General features: G+C 41.8%; 2 protein-coding genes across 2 annotated transcripts; both read left to right on the top strand.

Annotated features, from left to right (window-relative positions):
- Positions 1-42: 42 nt before the first annotated feature.
- On the top strand, positions 43-13,131 carry ercc8 (excision repair cross-complementation group 8). The gene is made up of 12 exons (XM_030358148.1): positions 43-366; positions 534-629; positions 854-955; positions 2,308-2,431; positions 3,319-3,400; positions 4,989-5,057; positions 6,301-6,367; positions 7,416-7,519; positions 8,461-8,585; positions 9,316-9,513; positions 11,307-11,390; positions 11,930-13,131. Exons 1-12 carry the CDS (start codon positions 290-292, stop codon positions 11,993-11,995), a joined length of 1,194 nt encoding a protein of 397 aa, XP_030214008.1. The 5' UTR covers positions 43-289; the 3' UTR covers positions 11,996-13,131.
- Positions 13,132-13,361: 230 nt separating this feature from the next.
- elovl7a (ELOVL fatty acid elongase 7a) lies at positions 13,362-18,905 on the top strand. The gene is made up of 8 exons (XM_030358149.1): positions 13,362-13,500; positions 14,384-14,473; positions 14,799-14,989; positions 15,868-15,942; positions 17,112-17,168; positions 17,251-17,356; positions 17,457-17,593; positions 17,697-18,905. The coding sequence occupies exons 2-8, from the start codon at positions 14,410-14,412 to the stop codon at positions 17,946-17,948; spliced, it is 882 nt and encodes a 293-aa protein (XP_030214009.1). The 5' UTR covers positions 13,362-13,500; positions 14,384-14,409; the 3' UTR covers positions 17,949-18,905.
- The last annotated feature ends 1,203 nt before the right edge of the window (positions 18,906-20,108 follow it).

Below are 20,108 nucleotides of genomic sequence, written 5' to 3' on the forward strand. Positions count from 1 at the left end.
CTGGATTAGCCAATGGGAGCTTTTTTTGTACACTTGAGGCCATACGTAACAACATGGCAGGACATTGCAACTCGACTGAGAAATGTATGCTAAACTAAAATGGATTATGGATCAAAAGTAAGGTATTACTATAACATAAACAATGCAAGGGACATGTAGGAATGCGTGAGAAAGAAATATATAATATGCAACATTATTGGACAATAATAATGAGCCGTAGGTTTTTATTTTAGTGTAGAAGATGGCTAAATCACGTTAGCTGAGGCATCAACAATAGTTTGGTTCTGAAATGTTAGGGTATATTAGTGGAAGAAAGGTTGGAATCGACGATCCACTTCGCCTTCGACGTGCAGAGTCCACACGAAGGTAATTGGTATTCAGATATCAACAATACAATCATATAAAAAGGTTTAAGACATGTCATTCAAAATTGCTATACAATGACTCTTCTGTATAATTGTTTGAATAATGCATATCTGGACAGTTTGCATACTTGCTCGAAGTTGACTTGTTTCACCTTAATTTGTTTACAGACTACTCAGTCTGGAACTGAATCATGGCAGAGATGTGGAAAGAATCCACGGCAACGGAGTCAACTGCCTGGACATAGAGGCTGTGGAGGGTAGATAGTAAGTATCAATGAATACATATCCCCTATTTATGTCCCATTTATTTCTGAATCAAACTTCTGTGGGATTAAATTACTATCACTGATCGTTTCTTCAATTACTATAGGACGTATATTACTGCTGGTTAAATGTGATAAACAAATTCTTCAGATTAATCTCAAAGGCAAAACGATGACATTGCCTGTTGTGACCATAAACTTGCGGATCCCCTTCTCTCTGTATAGTATGCTGTCTGGAGGAGCAGACGGGGTCATCGTGATCTATGACCTCGAGAACTACAGCGGGAAACCCCAGTACACATGTAAAGCAGTTGGCACCGTGGGAAGGTGCGAAATGTGTTTGTTGCCACTAGAGGGCAATGCGTTGTAGCATTAGTCATAGTCTGTATATGTATCTATGTATAATAATGATACAAATTTATTAGGTTTACAAATCACTGAAGTTTATAAATGAAGTATAACAATATTCATTTACCCTTTTTAAATTCCACGTCATCATAAGTCCACATTTGGGCATCAGAAGTGGTGTTGAGTCCCATTCATTCAGACGATTACAATACTTAATTAATTTAATTTAGAGTGTTGTGAGCATCACCTTACCATGACCCACCTTCGGAATTTTGAGCATGATAAACTTTGATAAACATGATAAACTTATTTCCTGCATTCTGGTTTATGCATCGTGAAGTTTTATGCACCAATCTGTGCCTTTTCTGCAGAAATGTATGGTTTAAATGTCTTTTATTCATGTAAAGGAAAACACAACACACACCTACACCAATGTTGCAGCCAATTCCACCGTCAATCACTGGGTTCATACTTACACAGAAACTGCATAGCTGTTGAGTTTTTCTTTATTCTAGAAACAAAAACAACCTGCTAAATAAAAACAGTATTAAAGAAAAACGTGACGTAAAACATTTCTCATATATATATACACATTTTAAACACACCCCTAGCATTCGCCTATGCCGCGGGCCGGGCACTCACAGATAGCCTTGTCGTAAGCATCAAGGGACTTGCCTTCCGAGTCCAGTGATGAATCATGAATTCAAAAGCATGGTTCCTTTCCTTAGACTGTCTTCTGTGCTAACATGGTGTAATTAAATCTTATTGCCATTTATTTAGTGTTCCCGAAAGACAGAATCCATCCACATCTTCTCTCAAATGATATTTGAGACGTCGAGAAGAGCTGCTCTCAGAAGATCTGATGCGTCCTCACAACACATAAATTAACACTTTATAGTCATGAGATTATATGACCGCTCATAATGTGTATCTAGTATTCACACACTAGGTTTCTACAGCAAATGTGTCTATGTATCTGATCACTAAATATTGAATCAGTGGCTCAGTTCTACCTACTCACTTTTCAAAGTCAATCTGTTTAGGTAGAATTCCCTGTCTTTGGTGGCTGGTGCCTTTTCACACATTGACAAACCATTTCACTATGTCACACTGTTGCCTCATTGCGTACGCAGCAAACAAATCTCACTGTTGTTTGTAAACTGTAAAAAGGTCTTTTGGAGTGAGTTTGTTGTGTTGTATATGTGAATGTTTTTTTGTATTATTTGTAAATATGAACCAAATGGTTTAGCCCTTTTCATTTGCGAAACTCCTAAGCAGCAGACAGTTGTGACTGTAGATGGTGGTCATAATTCAGTCAATTGTGTTTCCAGATCGAGTAGGTTTGCACACAAGTTCAGCGTGGAGACGGTGCAGTGGTATCCATTTGACACTGGAATGTTTATCTCCAGTTCATTTGACAAGACAATGAAGGTGTGGGATACTGAAACACTTAAGGTAAGATAAGGAGAGGCCGGTATTTGGACATTTTGACTTGGTCCTTTGAATTTGAGGAGTAAAGGAAGGAAAATTATAAAATAAGATTTTTTTTTACTACTATTCCTACTATTAATGAATTCCATTGAAATTGAATACTGGATATTCTGGCAAAAATATTAACTCTGAATGTGTCTCCAGTATAATTCTATTTATTTACAAAGTGATCCTTATCCATAGCTGTTGGCCCTTTTTCTTGTTTATCTTGGTCCTTTGCTGGCAGCGAGGCCTCAGATAGGCTGCTTGCTGAAGAATTTGCATTGTAACTGGCTCTTCTGCCCAACTATACCACCCAAACTAGATAAAACCCATTGTTTGAGCCTATATACATTATGAAGATCCTCTCTAGCTTTGCCCTCCTCCATTCCATGAGACACGCTACACAGTTCATCACTTGGCATAAAAATACCATTTAAAAGGCCAGTTGTTCTCCCAACCATTTTGACATGCACAGTCCCACTACACCCTCTTTTCTACCTACTCAGTCTCCTAATCTATTGAAATAAGGTGTCTGCAAATGGACGGCCTTCTACAACAGTTACCGGGAAACTGTCTGAGTGTCAAGGCATTTGTGGTCCCCTAGGCTTTATTGACCAATTTCTCTTTATCATTTGTTTTAAGGACGTGTGCATACAATGAACAGATCTGGTTCGTTGATTTCATCGGTTTTAGGCATTTACCATACATGAAGCTTTTCTGTTTATTTAATATTTCCACTTAAATTAAAGAGATAATTTGGCGCTATTCAGTTTGTGTTGACATTCTTCAGACAGAATGGATATTTAAAAAGTAAGGATGTTTGACTATTGTTGACTTTTCCTTCTTTCTTCCTCTGTCGACTTCCCCAGCCGGCTGAGCGCTTCATGTTCGACGGAAATGTCTACTGCCACCACATGTCCCCCGTCGCCCGGAAACATAGCCTTGTTGCAGGTACACATGTACCACGTGTGTGTGTGTGCGTGAGTTTTTGTGTGTGTGTGTGTGCGTGTGTTTTTGTGGGTGTGTGTGTGTGTGTGTTTAGATATTTGTTATGAGTTCAAACTCAGTTGAGATACCACGCTTATCTTGTGAATCCAATGTTGCTTACAACAGGTTTTGTACGTGTCGACGCCTTTAGCAACAACTTATATCCTGGATCTAATTAGTTTAGATGAATGGTCAAAAATGTAAACGTTATCGAGTCATGCTTTGGCTGTTACTTTAGATTAAGAACAATTCGTAAATCTTTCCTTTCAAATGAATTACATATCAGAGTCACTGTATGCTTTATCTTGATGCAGGCAATAGAGTGTTCATTTATCTTCCTCGTATGATAACTTTGTATTGGTGGAGCTCTAAATTTGATAATCGTTAGTGTGTAGATGGTTCTTCTTAAAGCCTGCCAAAATAAACACTTTTGCAACCTCGGTATGATGTCAAGGCCCCAAATCACCAACAAGTATCCCCTGGACATAATAACAGGCTCAATAATTATGTCGTAAAAAGATCATTCCCGTTTGTAAACGAAACTTTGAACATAACCTTCATAATGACTGGTGGAGATTGGTTCAGGGAAACTTGTTGCTTTGTCACTGAACTGGACCAACGGGTTGCGCATGCATTCTCATTTCACACACATCCGGGTGTAAGCCCAGACACACACACACACACACACACACACACACACACACACACACACACACACACACACACACACACACACACACACACACACACACACACACACACACACACACACACACACAGCCCCAAGTCATCTTTTAGCGTATTCGTTGCTTAGAAGCTGATCATTAAATCTCCCTGTATTTGTTTCTCAATGTTTTCCTGCACCCAAGGTGTTTGAGGACATGCACTGATTCCCCGCTGCCTAACAGGTTACACCACTCCTTGCCTTGCCTTGGTAGTCTTCCCAAACATTACCCCTGAGGATTTTCCTTCCTGGCCTGATTTAGGATTCAGATAACCTCCCCATCAGTATTCCTATCCTTTGTTGCCCGTGTTTAATATGTCCGCCGCGGTCTTTCTCCGCCCACTTGTGAATGCCGGGTGTGTGAGCTCATCGATGTGCATGAGTTTATAGTATCACCTCGTCTATGAAAACCAGGGAGTCCAGTTTTTTCCTCTCGGTGGGAGCGCCCATGCCATGTACGTGTTAATGTGTGATCATTTCCTCACAAACACATCCACTCCGAATACCAGTATTGCAGTCAACGTTACACAATGCAAATGTCAGAATATATTTCAGTGGCTTCCTTTGCTTTCATATTTGCCATGTTTGGCCCCTGCTTTTGTCTGTGTTTCCGATGTTATCTATTTTGCTACCCTGTCTCAACCCCCTACATCGACCCATCACTAAAAGATTTTAGGGATTTTCCATGTTTGCAATTCAGATTTTATGTACTTTAACTTAATTTGCGATGCATCATGTGTTTTGACAAACAAGCATCTGAAGCAGGAATTTGTTCTAGTGACCCCCGGTTTACCTTCTACTGCTTCTGCTGTTATGTTTTGTTCACAGTTGGCACCAAGAACCCTAAACTTCAGTTGTGTGACCTCAAGTCAGGCTCCCGCATTCATGTGCTACAGGGTGAGTTGTTACAGACAGACAGACAGACAGACAGACAGACAGACAGACAGACAGACAGACAGACAGACAGACAGAGACACACACACACACACACACACACACACACACACACACACACACACACACACCAGTGCGTCGATTGTGCACACACAACAGGGTTGGCGCTGCGTGGTGTGAATACCTTTTTGCGGCTCAAGCAGCTTATGAAGGGCTAACTTAGGCATTCGACTGACAGACATTAGTTAAATCTCAGGCTGCGTCTTGTACTTGGAAGATTTGTCTATGTATTTAGTCACGTAGGCCGCTTACGATCAGAACTTTAAGTCATCTGATGTTTTCTCTTCGGCATACCATGTTTAGTAGACGGTAGACTGTACTGTTCTTCGTTACACAAGGAAAGGCCTAATTTATTACATAGGAGGCAAGGTAGGATATATTAATAATGGCAACAATGACATTAACCTTAAATAATAAATGAAGCATTTTGGGAATTCAACTATTTTCATATGGTGGCATTTATCCGAACCAACCAGACACACACTTATTGTATTTTTTTTTGTTTTATGGCATATCGTAAAATTGTATTAATTAATTTCAGAGACATTAAATATATTTGGCTTGTTTCAAACAGACATAAAACACATGAATTCAACTCGACGTACAATATTCCCCCTTCTTAATCTCAATTGCTCATTGAGAGACGGGGACACACAAAATGTCCTGCGCTATTATATGAGAGAATGAAAAAAACCAAATATGAATATATATATATATAAAACATTTGTTTGGGAACAAGTCAACACTGATCGGCCTATTATAATTATATGGAAAATATTATTATTATTATTTGTATGGTTAAATTATGTTATAGGCCTACTTAATATATGATTGGCCATACAATATATTAAAGTATGTATAAAATATAAGATAATCATGTCATATTTCCCATTGGTGCTCTCTTATGATCTCCTTTGCTTTAAGAGAAGCACTTCTATCTGGGGAGGCTGGGTTTGGATGGCGGTTCCGCGCACCTCAGACTCCGCCGTCGCTTCCGTGGTTACACCCCTTCAAGGGCATTTCATCCCGGGTCTTTTTTTTTGAATCTCCTGCGTATTTATCTAGCACGGGAGGGTAAGCAGCCCCGAGGGTTTGGGGCTGGGCTGGGGCGGCTTCGTCTCCCTTTGTTTCTCCTGAGGGCATGCAGCACGTGTTCAGCATGTGGGCCACCCTCCTCTGCTTACAGGTCATCGGGCCGAGATCCTGTCTGTGCGATGGTCGCCCAGGAACGAGCACATACTGGCCTCCGCCAGGTAAACACACAGAGAATAACTAGAAGTGTTGAAATGTTGTTGAACGTAAAAATACACGGCCCTTTGTCAAAGCGGTAGTTTGTTCCAATGGTGGGAGTTTACTACTGCTCTGCAGTTGTTGTTGTTGTTGTTAATATTTCTCAGCACTTGTCTGTGCCGGCCTCGCTGGAAATGACCAGATGGGAGTCGGATACGTTGACACGGTGGTGAACCCACTGGTTCTCACAACGCCTCAGAAACCCTAATTAAACCAGTGGGACTTGCTGCTAGCGTCTCTCAGGACCATAAGTGATTAAATAACAAATAATGAAATGTCTCATTAAAGGTGACATATTATACCAACAGGTGTGAGTCTCACTAGCCATTACAAGTCGTTTTGAAAAAATCTGCCTCTTCTGACAGTACAAGTGGGTGTGTCCACCTAGTTCTATGGATAGATGAGCAACGTTTGCTACAGTCCATTGGGTAGGCTGGTAGACTGATCTATCCAGCATACATCTAGGTGGACATTCCAACTTATGTCAGAAGAGGCAGATTTTCAAAATGGCTTATAACGACTAATCCCACTCACAGCAGGTGGTATAATATGTCTCCTTTAAGAGTATCTTGTGATGTTCTGGTAGAGAGACGTTTTTGAAGGACCAGCTGTGACCCGCTTCTAAAACAAACATTTGTGATCGCTATCCATAGCGAAGTTTAACTCCTCGCTGCCATGGTTCATCGCTTGGTTTAGAATGGTTGGATGTTAATCAATGAGCATATATCCAAAGTTAATGAGTAAAGTTAGGCTTTTGGGAAGATTATAATAGTAATGGGATGTGTCATATCTGCGTATAAATTAATAACGCTATGTTGTAAGAAAATAACTTCCGGTGGAAGCTTGTCGCTACGGGAGATTTTTTTCTATTGTTGTTTTCAAGCCCATATGGTAAATGTTTTTTTCTTGATATGATTGTGATTGAAGGACTCAAAGAATATATATACAATGCTAATCATCGTTTCACCCTTTACTCCATCTCATGAACTCTCCCCATGCACAACCTCTCAGTGCAGATAGCACGGTGAGAATATGGGATGTACGACGGGCCTCCGGGAGTCTGTTTACCCTGGACCAACACAACGGAGACAAGTCGAAAGCTGCCGCCGAGGCAGGTAGTGGTCCCTCACTTTGTTGTTTTGGGCAATCGAGCTCTGTCTCTCTGTCTGTCTCACTGGTCTGCCCGTCTCTAACTATCCGGCTATCTGTCTCTCTTTCTCTGGCTGTCTCACTCTGCCTTCATCTCTCCACTTTCCGGCTGTCTCTCCCTCTTACTGTCTGTCTCACTCGGCCTGCCTCTCTACCAATTTCCGGCTATCGGTCTCTCCCTCTCGCTGTCTGTCTCACTCTGCTTTACCTCTCTCCACTTTCCGGCTATCTGTCTCTCTGTCTCCGTCCGTCCCCAATTTCTCTCTCCTTCCCTTTCTCCTAGTCCTCTCCGTCTCATACACCTTATTTGGGTTTTGGGTTTTAATGCAGTGCAATAGACACAGAGGGACTCAAGCCTATTGATGTGAGCCTTACTAGAGTTCAGTAGCCTAATGGTCTTGGATAAGAGTCTCGGTTTACTTGATACTGGATATCTTCACGTGTGACAGGTTAGATTGGGTGATTTAATGCAAACACAATCTTTTGTACTCTGAGGTGTAAAGCTCTGGAGGAAAGGTTGAGCATTCAGAACATGTTTATTGAACTAAGGAGTAGAAAAACTTAGCTCAGAGCTAAACCAGTGAATGATAGCTTATCTATGTGTGCGATATCTTAAGTTACACTGAACAGTTGGAGGATTGTGATGTGTGACCTAAGAGTCGCCCTTCATAAAATGTCTCACACTGAGAGTGAGATCTTGGAGATCTATATTTATATATCTATAATATCTATATCACCTTCATATCTATCTATATCAAAGATGTTTTCATTTAAATGTCTTTACATATACATATGCTCTTGGGAAAAACATTGCACGGCAGTCACTACCCAGCTATAGCTGTCTCACCATCAGGGATTCCATTCATGTTCCACCTGTCCCCGGTGATTTCCCTTTTCCTCCTACCAGTCAACACAGCGCATAATGGCAGAGTGAATGGCTTGTGCTTCAGCGGGGATGGGCTCTATCTCATCACCATGGGAACGGATGACCGCATGCGCCTGTGGAACAGTAGCAACGGAGAGAACACGTTGGTAAGTTTTGTGTGGGGGCAAAAGGGTTGTCGGTTCAAACACCAATGTGTTTGAGCATGATGCCTAGCCCCTAAATTAGAGTTAAAGGGCAGATTGCAGCTCGCTTGGTGTTTGATATCAAGGTTCTACCCTTCTTTCTTGACAATCACGATCATCAAGTTCAGAGCTTTTTATTCAATGTCCTACTCATTTCCTTTCTTCAGACAAATGTACTTCATAAAGGTGCTAAATGCCCTAAATGTAAATGTAACTAAGTGTCCACCGTGACTGTTGGCCGTAACATAAATCATACTTTTTTCATTCATTCATTCATTATTTATTATTCACTCAAAGCAGATACAAACAAATGCCTCTCAAAGCCATGGAAACAATAATGGAACATTCCTAATAGAATCGTTTTCCTTAATACAACAGGTGACTTATGCAATTCTCTCCTTAGCTTCCCATGTTTGCACTTGAAATATAAGGTGGTTCACCACTCCCTCTCTACTTTGACTCACCAACATTGATTCATAGTGTGATTCATTTCCATCATGGTGTGCCTATTCACTTTGTTCCATGTCATTATGATTCCAAAACAAAATATGACAAAATGTACACCACTTTCAAATATTCCTCCTCATTTGAATATACATGAAATGTATACCGGATAAGGCCGGTCCGACTCATCAGTTTTCCCCTAGCAACATTCTTTTCTGCCTCTGTTGTGTGTGTGTGTGTGTGTCACCAGGTGAATTATGGGAAAGTGAGCAACGAGAGCCGCAAGGGGTTAAAGTTCACGGTGTCGACCGGCTGCAGCCTGGACTGCGTGTTCGTCCCGTGCGGCAGCTCGGTGGCCGTGTACGGCCTGCACAGCGGGGAGCTGGTGGCCACGCTGAGAGGCCACTACAACAACGTGGACTGCTGTGACTTCCACCCAGACTACCAGGTCGGCAGCACCCCGCCCCACCCGTTAGGGCTGAACCATTGATCCGATTCAAACCAACACCGCTATGTAATACGACTTACAAATCGCAAAGGCTGCGATTGTTACAGTAGCCTGCTGGAGATCAGTAAGATTTGTATTTATTTTTCTTTTAGGATTCAATAGTTAAATAAAGATTTAATAATGTCAATTCATGCATCAATTCATACCAACACATAGGCCAAAAGGAAAGAGCACTTCATATGTTGACTGTTTCCAATGTTGTGTTGGTCATACTATTGAATGATTTATTGCTTGTTTCGTGAAAAAAACAGAACAGAAGGAACTTTAACAAGAAAAATCGCATACTAAATCGCAATTGCAACGTTGGTCGAAATAATCGCATTTTTGAATATTTCCTCAAATCGTTCAGCACTATCATGTGTTGTTTCTCTCTTTCTCCCTTCGTATGGCTTCCACCTTCTGGCCCGCATACTTTTCTTCTTGTTGTTTTAGGTGTTCTGTCTGTCATTTCTGTGACACAACATGTCAACCACCCGTTCGTCACCCCCACCCAATCGTCGTCTCCTATCCCCCTCCTTCCTCCCTTCACTCCAGTCAGACAAGTTTGTCCCAACAGGCATGCAGAGATGTTGTGTTTACACCCTGCTCATGTAGTTATTAATGGATTCTAAGGTGGTATCGATTTCCTATAATGATGCCTTTTATAAATAGCAACACATTTACAAAACAATGTTTTTCATAGATGGAAACACATTGACATGATGTATTGCGTATTTATCGGATTCGGAATTTAGAAGTCCACAGTTCCTTATTATCCTGAATGAAGCATCCGCCAGTCCTCAACTGATTTCCTTAACGTTAAAATAATATTATTGACAGACTTTAAGGAGTGCTGGGTATGATGTGCTTCCGTGGAACACACCTTTTACAAGTCCACTTTATAATACAGCTAAACTTAATCTTAATCTACCTTCCCTGCAGGTTAGGTTTGCTTAGATCCCAGTTTAATTGTTGAACATGTCCACATGTTGTTCTGCCAGGTTTTTCTTTGAACTCAGCCCCTATTGTGTTGTACACTCACTTAGAATTCGGGCACATTGACTAGCCATTGACAACCATTATATTCCAAACCAATGTTTAGCAACTCCCATAGTTGTATCGTTGTTTTCATATGCGCTTACCCAAGTAAGCGCATATGAATTGCCCTGGCTAGGTTGCTCCAATAGGGCCCACAAACAAACAGATCTGCAAGTTTCAGTTCTGTGTTCACACAGAACTGCTTAAATTGCTAGAGTGGGTAAGTAGAACAAAAATCATGGCTGATTTACGTCTGAAAAAAGACAATGTTCGGCGAGTAGCAAAGCGACCTTAACACTTAAAGTCTTTAACAGCAGGTTTTTGCTTTACGCTTTAACCTTCAATTTGAACCAGAATGATAGGTCAGATCTAACTGAGAAAAGGAAGCATGGATACTATTTATGATCAGCAGAGATTCAAACATCAGTGTATCTGCAATAAGAAACCAGAAATAGTTAAACAACATCTACAAAGACTTTAGACACACACTCATACAAAGGACAATGATGATGTCGTTTTCCAACAGGTTCCTCCAGGCTGAGATCTTTCTCTCTCTCCCTCCCCCCCCCACCCCCCCCTCTCCCTCCCTCTCCCTCCCTCTCCCCTACTTGTTGGCCCGCAACAGACTGCCGGGCAACCGGTGTCCCCTGGCTTGTGATGCAACACTAACAGCACAATGCATGTATTCTACACCCCTCTGTGTCGTGTTGTCACAGGAGCTCTACACGGGAGGTAAAGACTGTAACGTCCTGGCCTGGATCCCCGCCCTCAGGGCCCCAGATGTGGAGGAGGAAAGAGAGGTACGCCCTCCTCTTCGACAGCTCCCTCTTGTTTCAAAACCCCACCCTGCTCCACTGGCTGGGGGGAACGCATTCCATGTATGGAATGCGTTCCATGTATGGGACGCATTCCATACATGGAATGCGTTCAACAGCTCTAACAAGACCCAGTCAGTGGTGGTGGTTTTTGGCGGGGGCAAATTAATGACCTTATTCCTCTTTATTGTGGAGATTTGTATTGTGTATAAATCAATGTCTGACTTGTATCACAAACTGATTTGTAGCGTTATTTCTGTGGTGAAAACTAATGCGTGAGGTTCACCTTTTTGTCACAAGTTTGCGGGAAAAAAAAACATAAACACGTCGACTACCAGGCAGAACCAGACTGGGCTGAATTCCAATGATAGCACTGAGATGACAGCAACTAATAATGACTGTGATCCATGACTTCCTATTCACTGAATTGAGTTCAGCGTTTCCAGCGTTGGGAGTTTGTGCGTCTTAGGGTGGTGAAGGTCAAAGGTCGAAGGCTAGTGAGCCTTGTCTCCCGTGTGTTGCAGGAGGGCGTTGGGCCTGTTGCGGTGAACCCTGCCTTTGAAGATGCCTGGAGCAGTGAGGAAGACTGAGACGCACAGGGCGGACACAGAGGACTAAGTGCTCGAGGGCCTGCTGTTCTGGGGGACGGGGCCCCCATTGGAAATAACGCATAGGACGGGAAAATAAAGAAGAATTGACAATGCCTGATTTCTACTTTTGTGATATTGATGTAATAATAATAATTGACGGGACAGAGTGCTCCTCTCTGTCCTGGGGCATTGGGGATGTGACGTAAGAGGGATGAGCACTCGCTTCTGTCCCTCCAACACCTCCACCAGCACCAACCGGCCTCCCATCCAAGGATGGACTAGGACCAGCCCTGCATAGCTTCCAGAGTGGCCCGTTTTGCTATGCAGGTAGCAATGGCTTATGTGATACTTCGCTCCACTAAGGGGTGCATATTATATTTATCCTTTCTTTGCCTCTTCTGTTACGTTGTTATGAGCTCCTTCGCTAAAATAATTAATGTATGTGGGATTCATAATTTTGGGTGATTTTATTTTTTTTTTTATATATAAAATGTTTTTACCAAATAGATTTTTTCTTTTTTGTGTATGCACATAACTTCTTTGGAACTCTGTTACGATTCTGCTCACAAGGAGTGCAGGTCATATGAATGTCTTTGAATGCAGGTGTGGAAGTTGAAAAGCAATTGAATAATCTGTTGAGGGAGCCTTGCATGGGAGTAACACCCCAACATCCGTACAATCTGCACTGCCTCTTGTCTCTTCTTCTCTTGCCTCCCAATTGCATTTTTTTAATGTTTAAAATATTCCTTGTGATCCCCTGGTTAAAACCAGCCAGAAGGTTTGATACTGAAACTACCTTGCACACCCTGCCTGCCTGAACAAACACAAACGTCTACGTAATCTTAACAAAATGTATTTGGTACCATATTCTAATATTATTATTTATAGCATACTATGGTAACGATTAATTCTATTATACTGAATTATTAGCACTGGATTAGGCCTTTTACCCTGATTGGTCTGCCTAAACAACAGGTGCGATATTAAATGAAATTTTTCAATTTCATGATCTCGCAATATATATTTACCTGCACCATGCCTATTTTACAATACAGTAAAGCGAATAAGCTTTGGGTTAGACTATTACATGTCCATTCAAAATGTAATTTACAGAAATAAAGTATTAAAAAAAATAATATCCATGCCACATTCAACACCAAACAAATAAAACTAAAAACTATCAATAAAAAAACTATACATCCACCATAAAATAGGCCTGCCTACCTGTTACTCGACAAAACACAGCTTGTAATGTGATACGATCTGTCACCATTGGCTGACGACAAAGGTACGGCCTCATTCATTAATACGAGAGCGCCGCCCATTTGATCCACCCTATAAGATGGGAGAGAGAACGTTGCTGATGATTACTCGATGTTGACACACCTGTGTCCCTGGTCCTACCGTTGTCGTTGTAACGGTAGGTTTGATTAAAGAAACAAAAAAACCCCCGCATTCTTGGGAATATAAATATCTGCGTCGACCGCACGCGTCATTCAAGTTGTGTAAGTATTTTATATTCAGTTTAGAAATGTCTTTTTGAGAAACTATCGACTTACTGATAAGTTTCCCCAGGAGCCCCTTATTGGGTTGTCCGCCTCTAGGATAACTTTTTAATTGCCCAACTGGATTTTACTTTTGTGTGAACTGTGAACACAAACTTTACGCGCGGTTGCACGGTTATATTATAGCTCCCCTCCGGCTCTCTGGAAAGTTTCTATAAGCACCGTTGTAGCCATCTGCTTATCTGTATTCCTTGAACCTGCCATGCTTCGGATGCTTGCTCATGGGTGTGCCTTCAACACTTCAGGCTACTTCTTTAAGTCGAGTGAATGCACTGACGTAGCGTGCCAAACCCTGGCCGCCTTTCTCTAGAGTGGCCGTTGCGACAGAGGTACACACCCTGGGGAAAACTTTAATAGAGCCCAGTGTGTCCAGTTTCCTGATTGTTGAAAATAAACGGTTCACTTAACGTTATACGGATGTGGCCAATCCCCTTGGATGTAAATGTTCATAATCTATTCTAAAGTAAAGGCTACCTGCCGAGTTGATGAGTGATGTGCTCCTAAACCAGACGAGAGCTTATCATTTCTGCGTGACACACACTATGCTCAGACAGATCTGCATTCAGATCTCTCGTGGAATGCTTGCAGTTTATTTTGATATTTCCCCCCCCCCCCCCAAGAACACCATGTCAAACAGACGTTTGTTGGTTTAAAGTTATGTTGATGTTGGTTGACTTGGTTCGATGAGGAAATGATTTGCCAATGCAAACTATGAAATCGACTCATGTTGAACTTCACAATTTCCCTAATTCTAATGAGAACGACCAGGTGCATATTATGAAATATAATGTTTTGATTGTGCATTTTTGATTTTGTTTTGCAGATAGCCTACTTGGTTCGAGTCTCGAGATGGAGTTTGTAAATGTAAAATCATCCATGGCTCTTCTGTATGACCGGTTTATCCAAAATGCAGGTGGGTGGATGCAGATGGTCTTCTGCATTTGTTGTGTATTTCTGCAGGTTATTGATTTTAAGCCGTTTATAGCATGGCATTAAATGACCTTCAGCTGACAAAACACAGCCATCCCGTTTCATTTAATTCCTTTTCATTTGTAAGTTGACTAAAAGTATGCAATACAACTCAATTACACACGTGCGTCTCAAAGAGGCTCTGTTTTGGTTGACTACTTGAGAATGTTTCTATTGTGTGTTAATATATAAATAAAAAAGATGAAATATTTCCTACGGGAAAATCAATTTAGATATATTTCCGTTAACTTGCCATTCTTCGGTTGCAGACCCACGTACAGGCAACTGGTTGCTTATGTCTTCTCCTCTCCCACAAACCATCATCATCGCTGCATACATCTTCTTCGTCACCTCGTGGGGTCCGCGGCTAATGGCGAACCGGAAGGCCTTCGACCTCAAAGGGGTTCTCGTAGTTTACAACTTTGGAGTGGTCGCCCTCTCGCTATACATGTGCTATGAGGTAAGGCCTCACTTGGTTTTGATGGAAAGTTGGGAGGCATGGCACAGCTGCTGAACTAGATACAATTGTCATTTTCCCCTGAGCCTGAACAAGGTTAAATATGTGACCAAATGGGCTCAGTTGAAATGCCCTCACAGCACAATTGATGCAAATTTCAGCCGTTACTGCTTGGTAGTAAGGTGAGACTATAACTGAAAGGCAAACATTGCGATAAGGGTGTGGTCATTCCAAACTGCTTAATAACAGTTGTCATATTTCCTTCTGATCAGTGTCAAGACACATTTTTATTTGATTAAGGTGAACTTAATAGTCATACCTCCTACATACATCAGCCTTGTGAAATGCGGTTGTGCAAGACTGTGTCCTATTGCCCTGCAATTGCCACCATCAGTTCAGGATCTCAATTTATTATGGCTTCTAATTTCCAAAACTGCGCGACAAAGCATGGTGATGGCATCATGCCAGGACCATTGTCCCTTCTCCACAGCACTTTGATTGGCATGTAGGCCAGTGGGGTCGGAAACTTCTCTTTTTACAAAGTTAAGTTAATGCTGAGTTTTCATCTTTTCGTTTTTCGAAAAGATGAGTTTCTATCTGATTCAGCCTTTTAATAGTTAAAAGTTTCAGTATTGACATTGTGGAGTCTTGAGTCAGAGATACTTGTTCGGCTGCTTTCTTTCCCTGAGCATAAACCTGACTGGCAAGTTTGGCCATCCTACCGTCAACTACTTTTATGACTGTCGGACCTAAATCTGGGAGTTTGATTTGCTGAAAGGGGGGCTTCAAGTTAAAAAAAAAAAAAGTTTAAAAAAAAGCAGTGTAAACATTTTGGATGGTTTTGCCTAGAGTTTTTTTTTTTTTTTTTTTTTGTCTTTCAGTTTTGGATGGCTGGCTGGGGAACAGGCTACACATTTCGCTGTGACTTGGTGGACTACTCGCCCACGGGTAAAAGGGTAAGAATTGCTGTTCTACTACAAAATCTTTAGAGGGCTGATATTATGCCACCAGGTGTGTTGCCCATTATGCCTAAGTGACATCACAAGTGGGAGTGTTCAGCTAGATGTATGGATAGATGAGCAACATTTACTACTGTCCACAGTAGCCGTGTGTACATGGACACTTCTGATCTGATTAGAAGGACAACTCAATCGGAATACAAAAATGATTGTATGTATGCATTTCTCTGCTCGGAATAGAATTCCATGCGGAATAGAAGAGGTGGTGTCGTCCGCTATAATCTACATGTATACACTTATTCCAATTGGTTTGGGGTGGGTGCGGCTACTTTTTAACTTGGATCGATGGCGTCGGCAGCTGCAGTAGTTCGCATTGGTCCGTCGGTACCTTTTATGCACACCGAACTTGACCGCTGTCTATAGGATTATTTGCCTGATTCACGTCTTTCTTATCAATCCGCTAATATTCTGGTAACTCATCAACCTCAGGGTGTCCGGTTGCTAAGCGACGTCAACGTCTTTGGGAGACTATTTCTCTGCTGATCAACACTACGAATGGTAATTGTAAAAAGACACACCGTGTGAAGATATTGTTTCGTTTTGGCAAGGGCTCGTGTAATAAGCGAGATAATGTATAGGACGTCGCCGGTCATTATCGAAAATATACCCTTCAGGGCGAAGCAAGTCACCTTCACTTCTTGGTCCGATTCTCCCTGTCGGGGCTTATTTTCTCGATAATGACCGGCGTTCTGTACAACATTATGCCTTACATATAACATAAGTCCAGACCAATCAACGGTTTTGCGCGAGAGACATATGAACGTACCCTTACTTTTTTTTTTTTTTTGTAAATACCATTTATACCGTACATTTCGATTGCATGATGAAAATAGATCTATTCAAATTAGAAAACGAATCGGATGAGAAGTGTCTATGTAAACGCGGCCAGTGTAGGCCGGTAGACTGATCTATCCAGCATACAGCTAGGCGGATACTCCAACATATGATTTCACCAAGGCACAGGGAAGGGCAGATTTTCAAACGGCTTGTAATTGCTAAGCATACTCACCCCTGGTTGCATAATGTCACCCCTTTATGCTCCAAAGGCTGATCTACCTGCATGACATTTGTGGTCTAAAATTGTCTTTACCACCCGTCTCCTCTAGATGGTGGCAACGTGCTGGCTCTACTATTTCTCAAAGTTCATAGAGATGTTGGACACAGTAAGCAGACGGTTCAAATATTGAATGGTAATTGCGCTCTCACTTGACTACAAAACTCACAAATGTTTTTATCCTTTGTTAGGTCTTTTTCGTGCTGAGGAAGAGGAACAGCCAGGTCACCTTCCTCCACGTCTACCACCACTCAATCATGCCCTTCACGTGGTGGTTTGGCGTGCGCTTTGCTGGAGGTACAAATCTTGACACCATAACATTTTTCTTCAGCCTTTTTCCAAATTGAGTACCAAAAAATGGCCGTTCTTTGACCCCCTTTTAACTTGTGTCCCATAGGTGGTCTGGGAACGTTCCACGCACTGCTCAACAGCATAGTGCACGTCGTCATGTACACTTACTACGGCCTGACCGCCTTGGGCCCTAGCTTCCAGAAGTACCTGTGGTGGAAGAAGTACCTGACGTCCATCCAGCTGGTAGGCTATGGTGGAGCATGGTGGAGCATGGTGGTTCAGCTGTCTGTGAGGGGTCTTTGTTGAGAAGTGACATGCTCATGTCTCCCCCCTCTCCTCTCTTCAGATACAGTTTGTGATGGTGACCACACACATCTGGCAGTATTTCTTTCTGGAGGACTGCCCCTACCAGTTTCCGGTCTTCATCTACATCATTGGCCTCTACGGACTCATCTTCCTGCTGCTGTTCCTGAACTTCTGGTACCATGCCTACACCAAGGGCAAGAGGCTCCCCAAGTCCATGCAGAACCAGACCTGGGCTCACCACTCCAACGGCGTCATGAACGGCAACGCCAATCACAACGAGAAGGAAGAGTGATGTCGGAAAATCCCCCCCCCCCACCCCACACACTTGCATCAGTAGACCACTGTGAGGTGCTGTAACCCAATCAAAGACATTCACATTGTGTCTTTATATATTTTTATTTTATGCAATCGGTCATGACGGCTCTATTTTAAATTTGGTTCCCTAATGTAGTTAAAGACGACTATCTGCATGAGTTTTAAGAATAGTGGGCTATCTATGCATTTCACAATTGTAATGCTTTGTTCACTCTACCCTTCACAAAAGCACCTTTTCATAATGTTTCCGTCACTGGTGTTGATACTCCTTGCCTAGGCATAGACTTATTCTCCATATGAACTTTGGGAAATGAATGAATGAATTTGAAAGATTAATTTATGAGTGTTCCATGCAACAGAGGAGGAAGCTAACAGTTGGTTTTGGTTTCTGCCTTATTTTACCGTGTAGCCAAGAATTCAAGCCCAAGCTGATTACAAACTCTTTTTTACTATGTATTTTCTGTATGGGTTATGTTATTTATCCGAAAATTGTTTCATTGTTAAAATATGTCTGGCAACTATGATGGCGGGGGAGGGGAATCGACCCTGGCAATGACATTGAATCGATTTTTTTTAAACGATTTTTATCCTGTAATTAATGAAAGTGTGCTGAGAACTACCACCCTGCTCATTCTGTGACTACACTTTTGGCCGCTAGGTACCTTGTCTCTTACCCCTTCCCCCTTCAAAATAAGGGGTAAGGGGTAGGGGCCTTAAACCACTTTGTGTTGAGCTGTGGTCCTGGCTATGCTATTGGTTGCCTCACCACTGCATTTTGTTTAAATATATTCTGTTCTTTTTGAGCCCTCCTTCACGCCAGAGGTTATGTTATGACTGTGCCTCTAAAAAGAAGATGCGACATGAATGCAACATGAAAAACGTAATGTATAGTTTTGTGTATTTATATAAATATTAAATTGTCTTTATACTTTGAGATAGCCTTGTGGTGTTTTTTTATTTGGACTTTGAAGTCGAGTGTTCCTTACTGTTTAGTCAGCACACAGTGTAGGGGCACTTTGTCTGCCAAGACGTGACTAAATTGGAAGCAGGTGGGAGTTCTAAGAAGCACACTATGTAGCTGTATGGTTTGCATTGTTGTAACGAGTGTTACGATCTGAGTCCAGGTGTATGGTAACCTGTTGTGTTGCAATTGTTTGGAAACTACAGTTAAACATATCTGCTACAAACAATACTCCTGTAGTTGGATGGAGGTGACGGCCGTCACATTTGATTTGCACACAAAATTGGCTTCAACCTCCGGGCAGTGGAAACCAACCAGTACACGGTTTATTATTTTGCCGGATTTCAGTGTTATTGGCCTTGCCCAACTCGTGCCTCACCGATGCACCGTGAGCAAGTGCTGCTAGAAAAGAATTCAGAGAGTAATGCATTTCAGCTTGTTCTTTACGAAAGCGAATCTGAATTGCATTTTGTGCCAGAACGTCCAGGGAGTTTACTGAAGTTGCCTTCTCCCCTGCCATGATTCAAAGGTTTTCCAGGGCGGCAGTCTTCAAGATTACAGACCGGCGATAAACGGTGAGATTATATGGAAAGTACTTTGAAATTGCATATATAAACATACGTTTGTTAAAAATGCTACCATGTGTTACCAGTTGGCCAAAATGTGGATGGTGTTGCAAGGTTTGTCACTGGCCTTACTGTTGAAGGTAAATGTTCTTAGCTTTTTCTTGCTTTTGAAACGAGTATCATAACTTGTTTTTCCACGGAAGGCTAATTATAGGTTAAATGCATGTAAAAATATGTATCCATAGTTGAAACAAATGATTCCTCCCTTCCTCAAACTATACCTTTTGAGATTAAGTCCAGTTGTAGATGAAGCCTGTAGGGTCCCACAGTGGCATAGTACATTATATTTCACTATGGAACCTAAACAGTGGAGCACCCTGACCTGTTGATTGGAAGTAATTTAAAGATCCCATATCGTGCTTTTACTACTACTAGGAAGAGTTGCATGGATTCCTGCAATTATTTTTTTAAAATATTTGCAACTAAGGAGCTTCATCCTCTCCAACCAGAGCAATAGTATGAAACTTCCTCCCCGAACTTCCCTGGAAGTCTACACTCTGAAATTTGTACACTCCAGGGGCCAGATATCGTTGTACAAGATGTTTGTAAG

This window comes from Gadus morhua, chromosome 6, assembly GCF_902167405.1.
Source record: "Gadus morhua chromosome 6, gadMor3.0, whole genome shotgun sequence".
NCBI classification, from domain to species: Eukaryota; Metazoa; Chordata; class Actinopteri; order Gadiformes; family Gadidae; genus Gadus; species Gadus morhua.